The 20,944-nt window shown below is 40.2% G+C and overlaps 3 protein-coding genes and 3 non-coding genes across 6 annotated transcripts; 5 read left to right on the plus strand and 1 right to left on the minus strand.

Annotated features, from left to right (window-relative positions):
- Positions 1 to 452: 452 nt before the first annotated feature.
- Positions 453 to 9,354, plus strand: gnl3 (G protein nucleolar 3). The gene is made up of 15 exons (XM_061687973.1): positions 453 to 534; positions 661 to 719; positions 836 to 976; positions 1,553 to 1,672; positions 1,760 to 1,840; positions 1,913 to 2,045; positions 2,130 to 2,233; positions 5,736 to 5,874; positions 7,768 to 7,855; positions 7,943 to 8,120; positions 8,195 to 8,337; positions 8,539 to 8,675; positions 8,749 to 8,891; positions 9,099 to 9,156; positions 9,240 to 9,354. The coding sequence occupies exons 1-15, from the start codon at positions 522 to 524 to the stop codon at positions 9,335 to 9,337; spliced, it is 1,635 nt and encodes a 544-aa protein (XP_061543957.1). The 5' UTR covers positions 453 to 521; the 3' UTR covers positions 9,338 to 9,354.
- LOC133409351 (small nucleolar RNA SNORA47) lies at positions 5,523 to 5,656 on the plus strand. The gene has a single exon (XR_009769398.1). It is a non-coding gene; the product is annotated as a small nucleolar RNA SNORA47 (small nucleolar RNA).
- LOC133409348 (small nucleolar RNA SNORD19) lies at positions 8,392 to 8,467 on the plus strand. The gene has a single exon (XR_009769396.1). It is a non-coding gene; the product is annotated as a small nucleolar RNA SNORD19 (small nucleolar RNA).
- A 147-nt stretch (positions 9,355 to 9,501) lies between the features above and the next one.
- glt8d1 (glycosyltransferase 8 domain containing 1) lies at positions 9,502 to 17,305 on the minus strand. Its single transcript, XM_061687974.1, has 9 exons — positions 17,011 to 17,305; positions 16,800 to 16,898; positions 15,685 to 15,895; positions 14,761 to 14,878; positions 14,576 to 14,660; positions 14,378 to 14,490; positions 13,266 to 13,432; positions 13,074 to 13,186; positions 9,502 to 12,957 (listed from the first exon to the last, which is right to left on the minus strand). The coding sequence occupies exons 1-9, from the start codon at positions 17,018 to 17,020 to the stop codon at positions 12,773 to 12,775; spliced, it is 1,101 nt and encodes a 366-aa protein (XP_061543958.1). The 5' UTR covers positions 17,021 to 17,305; the 3' UTR covers positions 9,502 to 12,772.
- Positions 17,306 to 18,205: 900 nt separating this feature from the next.
- trnag-ucc (transfer RNA glycine (anticodon UCC)) lies at positions 18,206 to 18,277 on the plus strand. The gene has a single exon. It is a non-coding gene; the product is annotated as a tRNA-Gly (tRNA).
- Positions 18,278 to 18,975: 698 nt separating this feature from the next.
- Positions 18,976 to 20,013, plus strand: spcs1 (signal peptidase complex subunit 1). Its single transcript, XM_061688302.1, has 4 exons — positions 18,976 to 19,087; positions 19,409 to 19,468; positions 19,574 to 19,660; positions 19,746 to 20,013. Exons 1-4 carry the CDS (start codon positions 19,052 to 19,054, stop codon positions 19,869 to 19,871), a joined length of 309 nt encoding a protein of 102 aa, XP_061544286.1. The 5' UTR covers positions 18,976 to 19,051; the 3' UTR covers positions 19,872 to 20,013.
- Positions 20,014 to 20,944: the final 931 nt, after the last annotated feature.

A 20,944-nucleotide genomic window follows, 5' to 3' on the forward strand; every position in this document is an offset into this window, starting at 1 on the left:
AGTTTTTGAGGCTATATTTCAAATAGAACTAAAATTGTCATCATGGAAATTTCCAAAAGCAACGGTTCACATTTTCTCCCAGTAATGTAAAAGATTACAATAACACACATTTTGTAATTAAATTACATAATCTATAATCAGTTACTCCTCAACACTGTACAACACAATGAACACATTTTTTTTTAAAAAATAAATACAGTTAATGATAACATTATGTCTGCTGGGTTATTTGCAAAACCACTCACTGTTTAAAAAATCCAACAGCTGCTAAATGACAACAGCGACTTGTCTGTAAATTTATGGATGGGTGGACCGTGGATGATTTTATTCGATTGTAAAATCTGAAGTTCTTTGTGACTGAGTTTAGTAATCGTAGTAAACCTCCTGATAGACAGGTGGCGGTATACAATTAAACTGTGCGCTGATTAAAGCGGAATTGACGACTTGTGAGTCTGGCCCTGAGACCACGTGCGATTGTAGCACCTCAGGCACACTGGAACGGCCGACCCGACACTTCCAGGATGAAACGACCAAGTAAGTAGACGCTTTTAGTTACGATAAATAAATATACGTCTTGCCTTACCTTTACCGCTACTGATCCAGAAAGTGTGCGTTTCCGGGCTGCTTGCCAACGTTAACGTCTTTTTCCCGTTTTCTTAGAGCTAAGGAAAGCCAGTAAGCGATTGTCATGTTCAAAACGGTATAAAATCCAAAAGAAGGTAAGATGGCTAGCTTTTGCACTTTTAGAACGGTCCGCACAGTTTGCTTCTTCTCTTTCATAATTGATTTTATGCACATATTTGGCTTTTTTTTTTTTTTATATAAATATATACAGGTCCGAGAGCACAACCGAAAGAGAAAAAAAGAGGCCAAGAAGAAAGGAGTGAGCAGACGACCCAAGAAAGATCCAGGAGTGCCTAGCAGTGCTCCATTTAAAGAGGAAGTTCTGCGGGAGGCAGAGCAGAGGAGACTGCAGGTTAGTTTTTGGAAGCCGTCTGAACGTTGAGCAGTGCGCTTTGTGTCCGTGTACTAGTACGCTCTTTCCTCGCTAGTTCGAGAACTTCAGCGCACTAGTAAAACTGCTAGAGCGCGTCAGAAAAATGACTTTCTTACTAGTGAAATGTTTTACCATTACTGCCTTCCACAACTGTATGACATTTCTGCACACTAGTTGACATCAGTGTGCTACTAATCTAGTTAGCTAGATGTTAACTTGTACCGTTTTGTCACAAGTGCTAGTAGCATGAAGTTGGATCCCCCCAGACACCACTACAATGTTGTTTTTTTGGTCTGTCACCTTTTTCATGCCTTTGGTGTTTGTATGTCAGAGTAACAGTGGTTCTACTAATGCGCATCAGTTGTTATACTAGTGTGATGAATTGTCTTACTAATGAGGACAAAAGTAGGTTATTGAGTAAATGCTCAAATGGCTTGCAATTTCCTCCACTGCTCTTTTATGCTGCCATAATGTGGCACGGCAATATGATCAGGATAGAAGAGGCAGGAGAGCCTTGAGCAAAATCAGTAATTCTGCCAAACACACTGACCTCAGATTGAGGAGGAAAAAGAGAGACGAAAACAAGCTGCAAAAGAAGGGCGCGCTAAGAAGAGGAAACAGGAAAAGGAGACTGGATGTAAAGAAAAAGAACCCAAAGCCAAAAAAGCACGTCAGGTAACAAAAGAAAGCAATGGAATTTGGATTCAGATATAAAATCAATGTTTTTATGTAATATCACTGCTCTTTGTCACTATATTGCAGGATGAGACTGCGAAGGGTCCAAGGGAAAAAAATACCACAATAAGGAACTCAAAAAAGTTTCTTTGTGCTGAACTAAACAAGGTAATTACACAATCCTGGTTTGTGGCTTTGTGTTTTTCGTTGAAACTCATCAGAACGTTTTCCTTTGTTCAGGTCATCGATGCATCTGATATTGTCATAGAGGTGCTGGATGCTCGTGATCCAATGGGGTGCAGGTGTCCACAGGTGGAGGAGGCAGTCCTGCAGAGGGGGGGCAAGAAGATACTTTTTGTTTTGAGCAAAATAGGTACATGGGCAAGACACCTCACCGCATTGCTTTGTGTGTTCACGTTGTTTCCAGTACAATTGAGTGATTTGTATTATGTTGTAGATTTGGTACCAAGAGAAAATGTGCAACAGTGGATACAAATATTACAGCAGGAGTTTCCAGTTGTGGCCTTCAAAGTACCAAGACACCATCGATGTATAAAAACGGTATGGACATTATGCCAGGGCTCTGCACTAGGAGCACCTGGTGCAACCAGCTTTTTTAGTAGCATTACCATAACCATATGATTGACATACATTTAAAAACAATTGCATAAGTGTACCACCCCATATAATTATTCGCACTATTTTGCAGTGTATTTACTAGCAAAACAAGCCATTTTACCCATCACGGTGAACACACACTGGAGCAGGGGGCAGCTGAAGCGCCCGGGGAGCAGTTCGGGGTATCAGTGTCTTGCTCAAGGACACCACAGCCATGGGTAGGGGTCTTGAACCTAGGTCCCCCACAGTGGCAGGCAATGATCATAACCATAACTATTTAAAATCATAGTCCCAAACAGAACATGGATTAAATCATTACTACTGCAATTATTGCACTTCAATGATAGTTTGTTTTCCTATACAATCCTCTTTAAAGGAGCCTGGGCTTTTTAACTTTGCACCTACAGTATCTTATGTCTGCTATAAACAGGGTGCGGAGGGTTACTTCAAAGATAGTGGGGATGCATGATGTCTGAATAAAAATGAAGCAATTTTTTTTTTAGCCTGCGATAGACAGCAGTTGAAATATTTAACACGTCACCATTTTTATCACTGGATATAATTCCACAGGTGCTATTGACCTGAATTTTTCACCAGATGTTGGGAACAACCCAGGTAAACCATACATAAAAGGAAAGTAGAAAAAAATAAGGTCAGAAATTAAGTTTAAAAAATGTGAAATGACACAGGGAAAACGTATTGAACATAAAGGGAGGTGCAAAAGGGCATGAAAAGCCAAGACAACACCTAAAATCTATCAGTCAAACACCAATCCAGCCCCTTGTCCGTGCAAATTAATATCAGCTGGTTCATGATCTCGTCCGACTGGACTATATTCTCCCAGTATTTAACTGGCTTGTCCGAGTGTTGTTCAGCAAACTTTAAACTAGCTTTGACATGCTTTTTTTCCAGCAATGGGGCCTTGAGTGATGAGCATGTATAAAGGCCATGGCGACGTTGTACCTGCTAATTCCAGGTCTTTTTGAAGCTCTCCACAGGTGGTCCTTGGCTCGTGGACAACTCTTCTGATTATTCTTTGCACTCCTCTCTCAGAAATCTTGCGAGGAGCACCTGATCGAGGCAAATTTATGGTGGTATGATTGGCTTTCCACTAACGTATTATGGCCCCAACTGTGCTCACTGGAACGTTCAGAAGCTAAGATATGTGCCTGTTACCAATGCCATTGTTATGTTTCGCAACAATTGGTCTGCGATGGTCTTGAGACAGCTCTCTGCTCTTACCCATTGTGTCTTGACTCACACCTTGGCAATGAGACCTTTTTGTAGGCGATCAATTAGCACTGAACCAGCTGATATTCATTTGCACTGACTTTGATTATTGATCGATTTTAGGTGTTGTCTTGGCTTTCCATGTGTTTTTGCACCTCCCTTCATGTGTTCAATACTTTTTCCCTGTCATTTCATATTATTACAGGCAACTTAATTTCTGATCTTATTTGTTCTACTTTTTGGGTTGTTCCCAACATCTGGTGAAAATTTCATGTCAATCACACCTTGAGAAAAATGGTGACGTGTTAAATACTTATTTCAGCTGTTGTATATTAACAAAACAAGCATTCTGGTACAAATAATGTTCCTAATAATAAATTTTTACAATTATGTACTGTACTAGGCGGCACTGTGGGATGACTGGTTAGCACATCTGCCTCACAATTCTGAGGACCAAGATTCAAATCCGGCTTCCCCTGTGCAGAATTTCCATGTTCTCCCGTGCCTGTTTGGGTTTCCTCCCACATTCCAAAACCATGCATGGTTGGTTGATTGAAGACTAGACTTTTCCATATGGGCCCTGCAATTGGCTGGCGACCAGTTCAGGGCATACCCCGCCTCTCGGCCAGAGTTAGCTGGGATACAGTCAGGCGCCAGCACGCCCGTGACCCGAGTTAGGGTACGGGGTATGAAAAATTGATGGATAGATGTATGACAGAAGAAACAAGGAACATATTCACTCCCATTTACGCAATGTCCCTGAACGCACCTCGTACACTCACACAGCTGCGACATGCATACCGAGAGTAGTTTCATTCTGAAGAGCGAAGTAGGAACTGCAGCAGGTGTACATTGTTTTCCACATCCTCTTTCATAGTTATCATACATGGAGATAAGTATGCAACACTCTGGAGTGCTCCATGTGTTGTTTTAAGAATTATAATTTACTCCAATATGGGTGCTAATCTTATTAGCATGCCCAAATAGGTCCCTTTGCTGGTCACTTTTAATATTAGTTTTTTCACTGTATATTACAGTACACCAACATCGCAGCGGACCCTGCGATGTGATTATTGTGTGGATGTACATTGTGATGATGATGCTCAAACAATATATGGTGCACCCTTAGTAGGTAGAAAGGTAGAGTTGCTAGCTAACCTTTGCACATGACTGTTTGTTATAACGAGAGATGAAAACGAGACAAATTAAGCAGGCAATTTTAGCAGTTACTGGTATATATATGTATGGACAAACCAGTGTAGAAACAAATAAAACAAATTTAAAAAATGCAACTATCCATTATGAGGAATGTAAATGTTTTTAATCGTGGGAGCTCTATGGCTACGAAGGCTATTACCTCGTCGGCGGCCCGGTTCTGCACTTAGTTACTGTAGCAATGCCACAAGTTGCATCATTTGTGGCGGAGTTTCTCATGTCGCACTGGCTTGTGGCTGAGGTCAACTGAACTGAGAAAGGAACGATCAGTTCATGAAATGAGTCCATTTAGGAAGTTCATACAAAAGATTTGATTGTTCAAATGAGTCGAGTTTGTTTGTATTGCCCGTAATCACAAAAGCATGGCTGTAAGTACTCGGCATAGTGCCAGAAATCTGCCGTATGATTTATTTATTTTGTACAAATCTGGCTCTGACTCCCGAATAGAGGATGCTCTAGAACATGCTGACTTCTTTTTAGCTCTCAGTTGCCAATAGACCAGCATGTTGCGTGCATAGTTCTTGGGATGGAGCTTACACCACCACTAAGTCAGCAAGATAGGAAGGTGCTAAGTCATGTAATATATTAAGTAATAAAACCTTAGTCACATCTCTGTTAAAGAAATACAATCTTGAAAAAAAACATTTTACTGCTTTGACTTATTTTTATATACTATAACTGTTAATAACTATTTTTAAGTTTTAGTTTGAACTAGTAAATAAATTCCACTTGCTTCCAATGATTTTAATTGTGATGTTGATACAGAATCATTTTCAGTTTAGTTCCGTGGAGGTCTGAGAAGGTTGAACAGCTTGTGTGGTGCTGTTCCTAACTGGTTACAACCTCCGACATTAACAATCAAACCACTCAATGAAGTGGCCCTGTCTATGCTGAGCTTCATTTGTGTGTTGTGAACAAATGTTTGATGTGAAATTGTCCATTGTGGTTGATTTTATTTATTTATTTTGTGATTTTTCTCTTGTGGTAATGTCTTGATCAGCAAGCAAAGAGGCGGCGCAGGATCAAGCCCTCCAATAAAATTCTTGACCTACCCAAAGGATCATCCCTTCTCACTGATCTGCTCACACATTATGCTGCAAACAAGGAGGGCAAATCTCGTCTCCAAGTGGGCATCGTTGGTAAGAAATGGGTGTGTGTGGAGTTCCTCATGTCTCAATCTTGTGAGTCACAGGGAATTTTAATAATTAATCTCACGAAACAGCACCTCATAAGATATAAAACCTTTTTATATAATCAGGAAATTTTAATTTATTATTAAAAGTAATTGTCTTGGTAAAGACCAGGAGTTAACAACAGAATTTACAATCGCAGATAGGGCTGCACGATATTTTATTTGAGCATCGTCATCGCGATGTCCGTGTGGACAATCGTCACATTGCAGGGTCTGCTGCGATGTTGGTGTTCTGTAATATACAGTGAATCAACTGTAATATTAAGTAACCAGCAGTGGACCTGTTTGGATATGCTAATAGAAAGTGTTCACACTGCATTTCCTATTTCGCTCTTCGGAATTGAACTACTGTAGGCAGGCAGCTACATGAGTGCTTGAGGTGAGTTCAGGGACATGTAAATGGGAGTTCTTGTTCTTTTGTAATACACTACATAATTGTAAAAATTGATTTAGTAGGAAAATTATTTGTATCAATGCTTTAAAGGTATTTATATTATTATTTTTTTTTTTGGGGGGGGGGGGGGGGTATTTAGACCTCCATAGAGTGAGTCTCTAACATGAACTTTGTATAAAAGTGTCAGTTTCATTTTAAAAGAACACCTTGGTTTTGTCTTACTAGTGTCCAGAAAAGGCCCCTCTGAAAGCTCCTTCTGTTTGAGCCAGTTTTGTATCCGCTTTGTCCATATTTGTCCACCCTTTCCTCTGATTGGTTGCCTCGGTGTAGAAGACCCACTTGTGAGAGCACATTTTTATGTTGACAGGCTCGGGAGCGGAGCGGTAGCCGCAGCTCTTCGCTAGGGATGTCGATAAGTGCGAAATTAGAATGACTTGATTTCAGGCCTGTCGGTAGAAAAGCATATGGATGCGTGGAATAATTCCTATTTGACATGTTTACTCAGGCACCATTGAGACAATATTACATCACAAAATACTAGAAACATTTGGTTTGGCAAAATACGGGACCTTTTAAACTGTACGATCACACTGTGATAACATGGAATTTATTTTGTTTTGCAAAGTTATCAATGTCCTTTTCACCATCATTCCTGCCATATTGTGTTGTTTTTGTTTGCACATTAAGGACAAAAGTCCTGTTGTTGTTTTAATTCCTCATTTTAAATAATTAAAGCAACAAGTTTTTCGTTTTTGAGATTGTAGGGTGAAAGCTGGAGCTGGCTACTAGTGTGGACTGAATGGGTGGCAACATTGGGGAAATGAAATGCCAGTATTTTGAAGATAATAGCCCGTCAGCAACATATTGACAAAAAAGAACTATGAACTAGTTCATTTTTGGAATGATGAACTGAACTTTGAACTAATTCGTATAGAAAAAAAAAACTTTCCCAGCACTGATTCTGTATTTCACATCGCTGTATACTGCATGTTGCAGGTTTAAAAAAATAAATAAACAACCCAAGATATTGTGGAACAGAATAAATGTTTAAATTAGTGAAACGGTAAAAACTGCTACAGGCGGAGGAACTTCACCAGTGAATTGAAACCTAAAGACTGAAAAGTGAATTTAAGAGATTTGTTGATAACATGTAGTGGCCGCACATTTGCACACACAACAATATCAGCACAAAAAGTCCCTCAGTGAAGGTCCCACATGCTAATTAAATGCTAACATTACCCAAAAGTACTAAGGCATTGTTTTAAGTGACTTTTTTTAACATTAACAAAAACAAAGTGAACTGCTGTATAGTAAATAAAATTTTAAAAAAAAACCTTGATGACAGATGTGTAGCGTATAAATAAGGATGAAATGTTGAAAGCGATCCTATGCATCGCACATTATAACATCAACTGTAAGACTGCAAAAAAACTGATTTCTGTCCAGGCTTTCCCAATGTGGGTAAGAGCAGCCTAATCAACACTCTTAAGGGAAGTCATGCATGCATTGTTGGTGTGAAGAGAGGCGTCACAAAGTGAGTTGACACAATCTTAATGAGAAGTGTTGACAAATATTGCTAGTAACTGCTTTCTAATATGGATTTCAACGCATTTTCCTTCAGATCCATGCAGGAGGTGCAAATCTCGGCAGCTGTGAATTTGGTAGATAGTCCGGGAATACTGGCATGTCCGTCCAACCCGGCAGCCACCATGGCTCTGAGGAGCCTGCAAGTAGGGGGCGGCCAAGAAATTGTGGAGGAGGCTGTCGGGACTCTGCTCAAGCAGTGTGACAAGACTCTGGTATTGTTCAGTAAAATGAGATGGGTGCCATGGTGCCATTATGGTCATTTCCTCACCATTTGTTCTCATTTCAGATCATGCTCAATTACAATATTGCTAACTATAGAACCTCTGGGGACTTTCTAACCTTGTTGGCCAGAAAGCGTGGATTCTTGCAAAAGGGTGGCATCCTCAACACGAAGCAGGCCGCTTCATCGTTTCTGGACGATTGGACAGGGTTAGCTTTTAACCTTGTTGATTCTGGTCAATGACCCATCACAGACTGCTAGTGTGGAAATGTGGACAAAAATAGATTGTAGAGATTTCCCAGTGACGACTGTTAATCCAACTCTGATCCAAACACTGTCAGGCTGACAAATGTGGTAGTATGAGCATGGGAGTGCATGCTAACATTTGTCCATCTTTTGATTCCTCCCAGAGCCGTGCTGCGCTACCACTGCAAGGCCCCTGATCAACACAGCCTCCCTGCCTATGTGACAGACACTGTGGTCACAGAGATGTGGAGCAGCTGGGATCGTAAACAACTGGAAACTGGCAACCAGAAAACTTTGAAAAGTACGGGTGTTGGCGAAGATATTCAACATTTTGTACTGTTACGGTTGAGTAAATGCAATTGTCCTTTCCACAGATATAAGATTCCCAATCCCGGCCAACTGTATCGAGTTTGTGTCGAACGGTCCCACTACAGGTCTGCTGGTGGTCAGCGACATCACTGAAGAAAAAGTTGGTGTTGGACCCAATGAGGAGGATGTTGAGGCAGAGAACAAAGAGGTACTCCACATGGTTAATAGTTTAATAATTATTTGACTTGAAGTTAGCAGTCTGAGGTCTTACCTAAGCATGGAAATGAGGACAGAAACGCAAGTCTGGATTCACTCATGAAGACTTATAATCCAACTCTGATCCTGCTGGTGAACAAACCTCTGAGAGAACTGTGCGTCTTTGGATCGCTTTAATGTTTTGTGTTTCCCCTCACAGCCTGAACAAAAAGCTGATGAGACAAATGCAGATGAACCGGAAAAAGTTTCACCCGAAGGTACCCATTTGTTTTCAGTTTCTTACATTTTAACATTCTTGTCAACAAATACCCACTGAAGACCCTTTGTATTGTCTTTCCAGAAACAAATCATGTTCAGTTCAAGTCAGCCCCCATCAACACCAGTTCCTCCACAGTGGAAACAGATGATGCCTATGACTTTAACACTTATTTTAAATAAACTTGAGCCTGAGGTCAGGGGGGAGGTGCAGACCTTCATTTATACACACTCATAACATCCACTCACTGCAAATCTGGAGTCTTCTCTCACCGGTATCTGAAATATTCAGAAAGGAAAAAACAAAAATAGACCATTCATAGACATTGGCTGTTCATAGACATAGAATGAAGTAAACAAGTCAAAATTCAATGTGAACCACTTTTATTTTAATAACTTTGAACAGAAATTATCACGTAGAAGGTAAACGTATCAAAAGATATTTAAAACAATGGTCACTGAGGCACCTGAAACCCAAATGTAGGTGTTGTGTGGTGTACGTGTGACTTCTGCCATCATTAACACTAATGAAAAAAAACTTGAATAATTCATAATCAGTCCAAACTGGCAAACATAAATTATACTATCACTAACCTAAAAAGAAGTGAAAAATGTCTGAACTGGTGTCAATGTCTATGAATCATGTGGCACCATTGTCGTGTGCCAATCAGTTGAAGTATAAAGAGACTAATGTAATGAGCCAGTTTCGATCTGCTGACCAATGGATTTAATTAGGACTTTCAGTTGTTTCATACTGTAGAGACCTTTCACACCACAAATATGAAATTGCTAGGCTTTGTCACCAAAAAAAAAAAAAAAAAAAGAGGGGGTGGGGGCATTGTAACAGCTAACCTTAAGATTGAAATTGATATTTCAGTACAATTACTGTTGTACTGTGTTCAATCCAAGTGTGAACTCACCAGTCAGAAAGAGAAATGTGTAAAACCTGTAGTGAAATTCTGAACCAGCACAGGTCACTGACGTTAACTGACATTGAAAATGGAGTGACACTAGTAACAATAAAACATTACTTTTCCACAGGAAGGGTAAGGTAGCATGAGTGACTTGGAATGATACCCATGAAAGTTGGCAAGATGCTGCTGCACCAATTTAACAATGGAAACTAACCCTTTCAAATAGTCTGTGTGAGCGTGTGAGAGCTCTATGTAAACAGTGTAACTGAGAATAGTTCATTGTTTTGGCACGTGCCCTTATTAGCCATGCATTGGCTTTGTATTTGACAAAATAGGTCGATTAGCTTTGTCAGGGTCTGCTGATTCTTCACTTTTCAATTCGTCAAAGATTTCCGCTTGAAAAAGCCACCAGAACGCAAGAAAGTTTTAGTACATTTGGGAATATGCTCATCTCAACTAAAGCAGCTGTGATTTCAAATTTACTCTCGCAATACTGTATTATGAATACAGTACCAATAAGCAATGGTGAGTGGAAGGTTATCCCTGGAGAATACAGTGCTGTGAATATTATTGAATCCCTTCCCAAATGCTTGTTTTTGAAGTTTCCGCACTTTGTTTAAACTCAAACAAATGTAAATAGACCAATATAACCCAAGTGAATGTAAAATGCTGTTTTAAAATTAACTATTCAAAGTTACCTGGCCCTGTGTGAAAAAGCATTATCCCCCTTGTTAAATCATAAATTCATTATGGCAATATATTTTGGTTAATTTTCACTGATCACCTGATTACCTCCAGACCTGTTCTATCAAAAACTCAAACTGAATCTGTCCCCAAAAAAATCAAGCCAGAAATAAGATCTGAAAAAGCTGCAACAAAATGACACGATCCACAGAAATTCCAGAACAGTCGAGAAAAAAAGTAATTGACATCTGGCAGTCTGGAAAAGGTTACAAAAGCTAAAACCTTTAGGATTCTGGCGAACCATAGGGAGAGCCATTATCCTAACGTAGAAAACATGGAACAGTAGTGACTCTTCCTAGGAGAGCGGCCAGCCTACAAAGATTACCCCAAGAGAACAGCAATGACTCATCCAGGAGGCCACAAAGAACTCAGTACGATTTCTAAAGAACTGCACGCCTCCTGGCCTCAGTTAAGGTCTGTGTTCATGACAACAATAAGGAAGAGACTGGGCAAAAATGCCAGCCAAGGCAGAGTTCCAAGTCTTCGGCAGATTTTCTCCTTCAGGACCTGGACAACTTGCAATTGATGGAACCATGAATTCTGCTCTTAGAAAATTCTGAAGGAAAATGTTCAGCTGTCAGTTTGTGACCTCAAGCTGAAGGGGTTAGGTTCTGCAGCAGGATACCGATCCAAAACACACCAGCAAGTCAACTTCTGAATGGCTTTTTTTTTTTTTTTAAAAAGGAAGCTTTGGGAGTGGCCATGTCAAAGTCCAGACTTTAATCCAATTGAAATGCAGGGTGGGCCAAAATATCTCCACAGAGATGTGAACGGTTGTGTAATCTTGTCACCGGGAGCAAAAAAGTTCTCTCTCTCTCTCTCTCTTCGCATCAAAATTACGATGGTGCGAGCAAGCGTGTGTGCATGCGTTCATGGACTCTTGCACAATTAGAAACCACAACCTCAATCAATATACAGGGTTGCAACAGTCTCTGTCTATTAGTTATGGGTCTTTAGAGAAGTGTACCAGAGAATTGTGTGCTTCTTTACATTGTTGGGTACTTACTCTATTTGGCATGTCAAGTCTGCACTAAATAGCTCATTTAATGTGGCTTCAACTACACTAATATTTCAGTTATTGGTTCATGTTGATATTCTGTAACCTGTTGGGTGTATATTACCAAGTAATGGGTACAGTTAAGCTAATGCTCTTTTTTGTACTGTGGATAAGTACAATATTCCTGCCACTTGGCAGCTGCTAAAAGTAACTGAAAAAGTTACTTGTAATCTAATGTAGTTTTGAAATCAAATCAGTAAAGTAACCAAGTTACTTTTAAGATCCAGTAATCAGTGAAGTAACTTACTTTTTCAAGGTAACTGTGGCAACACTGGTTATTAGGTTTACGGGGGGGCAATTGCTTTGTCACACAGCGCCAGGTAAGTTTTTTTCTACCCCTTAATAAATGAAATTACCATTTGAAAACAGCATTTTATGCTCACTTGGGTTATATTTGTCTGATATTTACATTTGTTTAATGATCTTAAAGTGAGGAAACTGCAAAAATGCAACAATTTGAGAAATACTTTTTCACGGCACTGTATTTGTATTCGGTGTCATGGTGGTTGATTGGTTAGCACATCTGCCTCACAGTTCTGTGGACCGGGGTTCAAATCCCGGCCCCACCTTTGTGGGGTTTGCATGTTCTCCCCGTGTCTGCATGGGTTTTCTCCCACATCCCAAAAACATGCATGGTAGGTTGATTGAAGACTCTAAATTGCCTGTAGGTCTGACTGTGAGTATGAATGGTTGTTTATATGTGCCCTGCGATTGGCTGGCGACCAGTTCAGGGTATACCCCGCCTCTCGCCCAAAGATAGCTGAGATAGGTTCCAGCACGCCCGCGACCCTAGTGAGGATAAGTGGTACAAAAAATGGATGGATGTATTTGTATTCCTGAGAGAGGTGTGTTCCTGCCAGCCGGGTTGACTTGACTTACTCAGATACCCACACATTTTCAGTCTTATTTGTCCTCTACATGTCTCCGCACTGGATGAAACTTGTACACGGGGTCCGGAATGAACCACCTGTCCCACACGTCGGTGAAGGAGGACGTCCTCGCCCAAGGCTTATAGTGTCCATTCCAGTGAAGGAGTTTAGCTGCTTTGACGAACTGTGGCGAGTAGCGGTTTCCAGCACCTGTTGTGCCTGGATAAACAGTGTTTGATTTTATTATTATTAGTGCTTCATTTACGGTAAGTTAGTCCTCTACTGTAAATAAGTTCGTCCAGGGTATGAATAATTATGGGCTTCACTGTACTTACCAAGGTGCCTAACGTGCCACATGGGGTCAAGTGTAGCGTGACGCTTGTAAAAAACTATGAGGAGCGGGGGAGTGGTGATACCCTCTGCCAACGTCTTGCTGTACAAATCGTCCCTGGGGAAATAAAAGCAATGCATACACGTTCAATGTAAAGAAACAAGCTGGCCACATTTGTGCAGTGTGAGTAACCGACTGTGTGTTGAGCTCCATCCAGTGCTCCAGCTGACCAGTGATGTTCATGTTCTTCCACTCGGTCAGGTTGGCAACGATGACTCCTGGGTTGAATGAGCATGTGTTGGCCCTCATTCCCAGTTGTTTAATAGCCTCCTTTTTAAAGTCCAGGAAACCCATGTAGTTATTCTGTTTAAGGTGGGGGGAGGACACTTGAATCAAATTCCTAATTCATTCTAATCACTGCATATAACGTTTTAACATGCTTAACTATGTAAAGTGCACAGTAAGCTGTTATGTTATCTGATGTATGGTGTTAGGGCCTAGCCCACTACTTACGTCTAAATTAAGCTCAACTCACTTCAACATAGTTCCTTGGCACCAAGCAAATATTTCTATTGCTTTGGCATGAATATAAAAACAGCAAATAGGAGCATTGTCTGCAAATAATAGGATAGGTTCCGAAAGAATCTACAAAAAGGTGACTCCAAATATGTGGAGGTTCACTGTACATTAAAACAAAAACAAATTGTGTTCATCAATAACTAATGACACATACAGTGATTACGCCATGTACCAAAGAGGCAAGTCTCTTCACTTTAACAGTAAACACGGCCGACTTCCCTGACATTTCATTATTTTATTATTGTCGCTATATTATATAGTAGTATATAGCAGCCATGACGTGTACCATTTCCTGCTCTACGGTCATTGACACACCTTTCCTCTTTGTCATCACCAGTACCCATCTGTGATTTGCATAGTTTCCCCAAAATATAGGATGGCTTCCAAATTGTGCTTTGACTTTGGGGATTCTACTAAAGAGTGACCTTATAGCGGGGGTTACCCACCATTCCAATAGTCGCACAAATACTTATAGGTCAATCCTCTGTCAACAAATCCACAGCCTGAAGTGTTGCTAGTTCCACACTTTACTGTGTACCCTTATGGTAGGCTGCCAAACAAGTTGTACAGTATGTTGTTCTGGATCCTTCTCCCAATAAAAATGCTAAAAAAAATAAATAATTATGTACCGCACCGAATTTAACTTTGTGGAAAAGAGGAATTTCAAAAATCCTTTTTGCTAGTCTACCTACACATCCTGATGTTGGTAATGACATAAGAGATTCCAACCTGAGTTCCAGCCCCTCGAACAATGCCCTTGGCAGATGCTGAATCACAGTCATCAGAGAAGGCTGCTGCATGTCCAGGTTTTAAACTTGTTTCATAAAGCTCTTTAATATCCCCTGAAACCAAAAAGGAAATCTGATTTTTCAGTTAGGAAAAAATCATGGTATGATATGGATTATCTTAAAATACAGAGTGTCTTACCTTGCACAATGATATCATCATCCAAATAGATGGCTTTCTCCACCTCAGGCAGGTATAAAGGCAGATAATATCTGGCAAAGGTCAGCTGAAAAGTAGGCCCGATGAGCAAAGTTTGCATGAAATCAACTTAACGTCATGTGGTTAATAAATGTTCAGTACTCCAAATGTACAAACAGTTGCCTCACCGGTTTTGTGCCATCTATCATTTGAGGACTTTTTGGTATCTTGCCAAGCAGCAGCTCAGGCTTGAAGAGAACCATTTTATATTTCATGCTTTTTAGCCTAGGTGCACTCAGCCACGCCCTGTTGATCAACACACTTTGGTAATTCAAACACAAGACTGTGTTCTTCTGTGTGCATTTGTAGAACGCCTCAAGACATGATAAGCACTATAATACTTGACATCTCCCAGTCACAATATTTCACTCAATGAGGTATTTATATTAGTATGTTGACCAGCACTACAGTACACCATGTTTCTAATATTATATAGCTAAATAATGTAGTGCCTCTCGAGTGGGGCCCTCAGGACAGATACACGCACACAGAGGTTAATGACAATGAATTGATTCACTTTTATTTACTTATTCATTTTTCTTAAATTCTGCAATTGGCTGGCAACCAGTTCAGTGTGTACCCCGCCTCCTCCCCGATGATAGCTGGGATAGGCTCCAGCACGCCCGCGACCCTAGTGAGGAGAAGCGGCTCAGAAAATGGATGGATGGATTTTTCTTAAATTATGTATTTATTGTAAACAAAATACAAAATATTATTAAAACAATTGTACTTTTTTATTAAATGATTGTAATTATAATCATTATACATGGAAAATGTAGCATTAATTATTTTATTAGCATAAATTATTTTTACATAGTAAAATAAACAATTTGACTTGAAATAATTATTCAATAATTGGTTAGTTAAGCATACTTGAATCAATAAGTACAATTTAAAAATTAGCATTAATTATTATTTAATTATTAAACTATTTCACAAACTTTTTTTTTTTTTTTTTTTTAAACCTCATCCACGACAATCCCCATGAAGACAAAAGTTTGCCCACCCCTGCATTCATACACATGACAGAATAGGCTGCTTTACGGTCTTACTTTAGGTGATCCACTGTTTCGTTCATGGTGACAATGGTGAAGACAACATTGGCTTTCGTGTTCTGGTATATGCTGTACATGGCGGCCACAGCAGCACCAAGCCTCTCCTCAGCAGCAGTCATGACCACAGGGATCTCGTCTCCTTGTCTCTCCAAATCCACCCTATGGTCCGGAGACAGTTCCGCCTCAAAGGGAAGAATGGCCCCAGTATCTGGAGGAGAACACATCAGGGATTTTCACTTCATGCTTGCGTGGTGCATGGAAAGGGATTTGAGCATTTATTCGATATCCCAATCAAAACTGTGCACTAGTTTACATCTGTGTGCTACTAGTACTACTAGGTAAGTGCTAGATGTTAACTAATCGAATTGAATAATGTCACTGATACTACTACCACACAGTTGTCGACTAGTGCAGTTTTGCTTCACTTTAGTCTTAACGTGTAGTTGTCCTACTAAGACAAAAAGCACAAGGACCTTAAAATGGAAATTGAATAAATGCTCAAACGCGTTTCCATAAACAATTCAGCACGCTAGTAGAACGACTCGGGTGCACTAGTATAACGGCTGTGACGTTTTTTTCCACTACCGTATGACATTTCCGCACATTAGTAGGACAACTACATAATATATCCCTTACAAGTCCCACAATTGGGAAATTCGCAATAATGAAACCCTAGGTGTTAGCTAGTAGAATTTCGTTTCATTACTGGTACTAGTAGCATGCAGTTAGTTGTCATGTAGTTTACAATTTTGCCTCCCTAGTAACATGTACTTGTCCTACTAGTACTTATGCCAAAGTTGTGAGGAAACATAGCAGTAGGACAACTTCATGTTACTACTGAGGCAAAACTATTAGTGGATATTTTGATGCTACTGGCGGGGTCCAGGATGCTACTTGTGCATGACATTTCTTGCTAGTTGGGCCTAATATTGTTAATACTGCAAAACAGTAATTTACTAGTAAGGTTTAATTGGGTAATGGTAGGGTAAATAAAGTGGTACTAGTAGTGGGGGAAAACGTTACTCGTAAGACACAGTAGTTCTACTAGTGCGCCCTATGGCATGGATAAAAGCTAGTGGCGTAATAAAAGCGGCTGACTTGAAAGCACCTACGTGTGATTTCTTTGTGTAAAAAGTCGCTGAGGCTGAGGAGATTCCGTTGAATTATGATCAGGAAAGCCACAGCAAGTAGCACAAGGATGACCACGTTTACTGGAAGACATAAACAGGCGCATACGCATGGCATAAAATCAGAGCGGTTACTTTCATGAGTCCAAAAAGGGCCTCTTTTCCAGAAACAAACATTTTACACAACTCCACGAACCTTTCCTCATCGCCTCTTCCGTTACTCCGCCGAATTTTGCGAACAATATCGTTGTGTACACAGAGACGCCACGTTAGCAACGATAACTTGGTCACTTAGCGGTGGACTAATGCACTTCTAGGAGGCGGCAAAATAAAACCATTCTCAAATCCACTTAACCGTCCGAAAGTATGTTCACTAGAAAACATTCAAACGTTTATTATCGAAATAAAACAGTTGCATGGGAAACACAACGGCCAAACTGCCAACGCAACATCAACATAATCACTGCTACAAATAGTCGCCCACAACGTGCCTGATTATAAATGAAAACGAGCTAGGGAAAAAAATCTAAGGAGAATATCTACACTTTTAATAGTTGTGTATTATAGCTATTGTTTTATGTCAATTAATTGTAATAAGATTTATATTTGTTGACTAACGCACATTAGCGTTGGAGCTTCATCACTTTTTTTTTCTTCGTGACCTTTTTAATACCAATATATTTTTATGTAAATGTGATTTTACACAAAAGTAGATGTATATAGTCACAACGGCCCCAACACTATATACAGTACCCCAAATTTAGTCGCCACTGCCGGTCGCTGTGAACTAGTAAAGGTGTACCCAAAGCCTGAGAAACGGCTTTAGGTGTACCTAATAAAGTGTTAAAATGTTAGTACTGTATATATTTTCGTATTCGAGTAACACTGACAGCTGGAAAATATTTTTTTCTCCTTAACACACTTGACCAATAATTTGCGTACTACCGCCGACTGCCCTCTTTGACGCGTAATTAGGATTCCCACATAGTTTCTAAGCAGGACCCGCCCCACTGCAACATGATTGGCTCCTGCGTCACGGAAAGGGCCGGCCACGCAGATGTGACGAAATCACCATCCCAAACATGGATCACATTTGTACGAACTGAAAACAAAGTAGTTTGTTATGGTTAGGTTTAGGAATAGGGTTGGGTTTAAGGCGGTTTGGTATGGGTTAAGGTTAAGATTATGGTGGGTTAGGGTTATTGGGAAACATTAACGCCGCCATACAGTCACAGACTGATTATCCCGTCTGGAAGAGGTGTTCTTCAGGGATATAACATCCAATCATCGTGCAGCAGGGCGTGTCCTGGAAGCAGTAATATTGCAGCAGGGCGTGCCCTACCGTGGGAAACCCCTCTTTTATATATAAAGGGGGTCACAGAACCAATGTCGCGTTGGTGGTATAGTGGTTAGCATAGCTGCCTTCCAAGCAGTTGACCCGGGTTCGATTCCCGGCCAACGCAGATCCTTTTTTTTTTTTTCTCTTCCCCTGAGTGGCTTGCTACTAAATGGCTCATTATTCATTTACTCCTTTTTTATTTTATACATTCGCAAGTATAGTACATAGACAGTTGGAATTTATTTTGTGAGAACTAAGATATTCAGTAGCACCCATAAAGTATTCAAAGTAAGCCGTACTGTAGTAACTAATATTTACATTGGCAGGAAAAGTATCTTACAACTGCAATGCAACCGCAGTTATGAATCGGTAGGTACCGCAAACCCAATTGAGTTGCGTGCCTAGTGACGCTAAGGTAGGCAGGTCTGTCGTCAGTGCATTCCATGTGTGTGGATAAAAAGCAAACCAAATGACAAAGGATTGTCGGCACGTTGTGCTGCTTCCGGTTGCACGCAACGCTATATAATCACAAGGGAATGGGAATAACCTTTCAAATTTTTTTTACCATTGATAAAAATATTCTGTATTGATATCACGCTTTGGTGTTGACAAACAAAGTAAATCTTGTCAAAATCCGTTAAGAATTGATCAAGTTACGACTTAATTTCAATGTCCATGTATTGACTTTGAGGGGAACGTCAACCTTCCCAACATGGCTGCCACATAGGCACGTTGATTTTCTGGGCTGCGACAGTGAGCTGGCATAGCTTCATAGTGCGACCGTAATGTATGACGTCATATAAAATGGCAGGGTCCTCAAATGGGTCCTTTGTGATGTGACGTATCCTTTCTTGCCGGAAGTTCTATTGAGGAGGCTGTAAGAATCTAAGAAAGGAATATGCTTTCAATATTTAAATCAATCCCCACGCATATGGTAAATCTGCTCTAGTTTATGTTATTTTATCACAGTAACATTCAGTCCAAGCTAGCCTGTTTGTATTTGCGAAACGATGCCCGTGATGCTACTTGTTGTGGTGCTAGCGAACGTTATGATCGCTTTCAGAAAAACAGTATGACCAATCTCATCGGATGTGGTTTTAATGCAATATGTACAAGTCGGTGGCTCCTCTGACTCCTCTAAATTATTTAATTACAGTAATAGGTACAATCGGTTCTATGTTTGAGCGGTTCGCCACCTGCTTCAGTGTTAAGGGATTGAATAAATAGTGACGCTGATTCCTCTCGTTTGTTACAGGATTATAAAGGCCAGAAACTGTCTGAACAGATTTTCCAAGGGATAATCCTCATCTCTGCGGTAACTATGCACCTATATCAACTGATCATCCCACGTTTCACTTTATGCAGTGGGTTTGTCTCTTTAGGTGATTGTTCACTTTATGCAGTTGGTTTGTCTCTTTAGGTGATTGGATTCGTGTATGGACTAATCATTCAACAATTTGGATGGACTGTATACATAGTCCTGGCAGGATTTGTTGTCTCATGCATTGTGAGTTTTTTAGGCTACTTCCCATTTTATACTGGTGTTATTTAATGTTTGCATATTCTAACATCTAATGTTATTATGTTTTAAGATGACCCTGCCCCCATGGCCAATGTACAGAAGGAATCCCCTGCCTTGGCAACCTGTTATACCAGAGAGCAGTGCAGAGTCAAACCCAAAGCCTCAGGAGAGTCTAAAGAAAAAGAAGCATAAATAAGTCCTCGTCATCTGGCTACTGATACATCCTTTCACTTATGAAATCCTTTTGATTTATATCACAGCCTACATGTAATTTTAAAAGAAACCAATAGTGTTTCAGTTTGAAATACATGTGTCAAATAAAGTGTGTATGTTGTCAATATGTTGTCACTTTTGAATAGAGCACACCATGACATCCATGACACAGTGCTCTGGATACCAGCACCCCCCGCCCCCCAAAAAATAATAATACCGTAACATGCAATTTTGCAAAGAGCTTGAAAAGTGCATAATAAAGGCACACACCCTGTGCAATGTGCTTACAGTGGCACTTGTATGTCAATGTAGAAACGCTTGCGTACAATGAAAATTGGAAAGTTTGCATTTGGTTTATTTTACTAAGCTATCCGAAAGGAAGATGAAGCTTGGGAGGGACATATAGCTTGTTAATGACAATGATTGGCATTGATAATGCAGGGCAGCAAATGCTATTTTCAAGACTACGCTTTAGGACATCTCAATCTGCAATGAAGGGAAGACTTCATGAATATAAACAGCAGAACAATTTTCGGGCTCCATTAAAAAAAACAGCACCACTTTTGGGCCCCACCACTACAATAATGCTAATTGAAAATACCTTGTGCTAGTCACAACAATCTTTACTTTTCTTCCCCTCGCATTGCCCCTGAAAATAATCACAGGTTTACAGCAAGGTGCAAACTAACAGCGACTATGCCAAAAAACATCGAAAGCCTCCCATGTTCTGTTATTACCTTATTTGGACAAATTGAACCAATTTCAACATGTATTAGAATGATGGGAAATTACATAGAACTGCTCATGAACCAAAGCTTACCACATCATGTGTTAAACTAAGCGGAGGCAGCATTATGACATGAGGATGCTAATAGAACAGCTTCAGTGGTGTTTATTGATGCTGTGGGCACAAGAGAAACACCTCACTGGTTTATTGTGCAGATGGATAATGACCCTTTAATATGAAATTACTCTGTACAGGAAAAGATATAAAATATTTCTAAATAGCCAGTCTAGTGGCCAAATCTCTGCCCAACAGAGTATACGACCCACAAA

Source organism: Phycodurus eques, chromosome 10 (genome assembly GCF_024500275.1).
Source record: "Phycodurus eques isolate BA_2022a chromosome 10, UOR_Pequ_1.1, whole genome shotgun sequence".
Taxonomy (NCBI): Eukaryota; Metazoa; Chordata; class Actinopteri; order Syngnathiformes; family Syngnathidae; genus Phycodurus; species Phycodurus eques.

Coding starts and splice junctions, on each gene's coding strand:
- gnl3 (XM_061687973.1), top strand. Junction 1,841..1,912: donor TTTGTGCTGAACTAAACAAG/GTAATTACACAA, acceptor TCCTTTGTTCAG/GTCATCGATGCATCTGATAT. Junction 8,676..8,748: donor CAACCAGAAAACTTTGAAAA/GTACGGGTGTTG, acceptor TCCTTTCCACAG/ATATAAGATTCCCAATCCCG.
- glt8d1 (XM_061687974.1), bottom strand. Junction 14,661..14,760: donor TGATAGATGGCACAAAACCG/GTGAGGCAACTG, acceptor CCTACTTTTCAG/CTGACCTTTGCCAGATATTA. Junction 13,187..13,265: donor TGGATGGAGCTCAACACACA/GTCGGTTACTCA, acceptor TTATTTCCCCAG/GGACGATTTGTACAGCAAGA.
- spcs1 (XM_061688302.1), top strand. CDS start 19,052: ATGCTTTCAATATTTAAATCAATCCCCACGCATATG. Junction 19,088..19,408: donor AATCAATCCCCACGCATATG/GTAAATCTGCTC, acceptor CGTTTGTTACAG/GATTATAAAGGCCAGAAACT. Junction 19,661..19,745: donor GATTTGTTGTCTCATGCATT/GTGAGTTTTTTA, acceptor TTATGTTTTAAG/ATGACCCTGCCCCCATGGCC.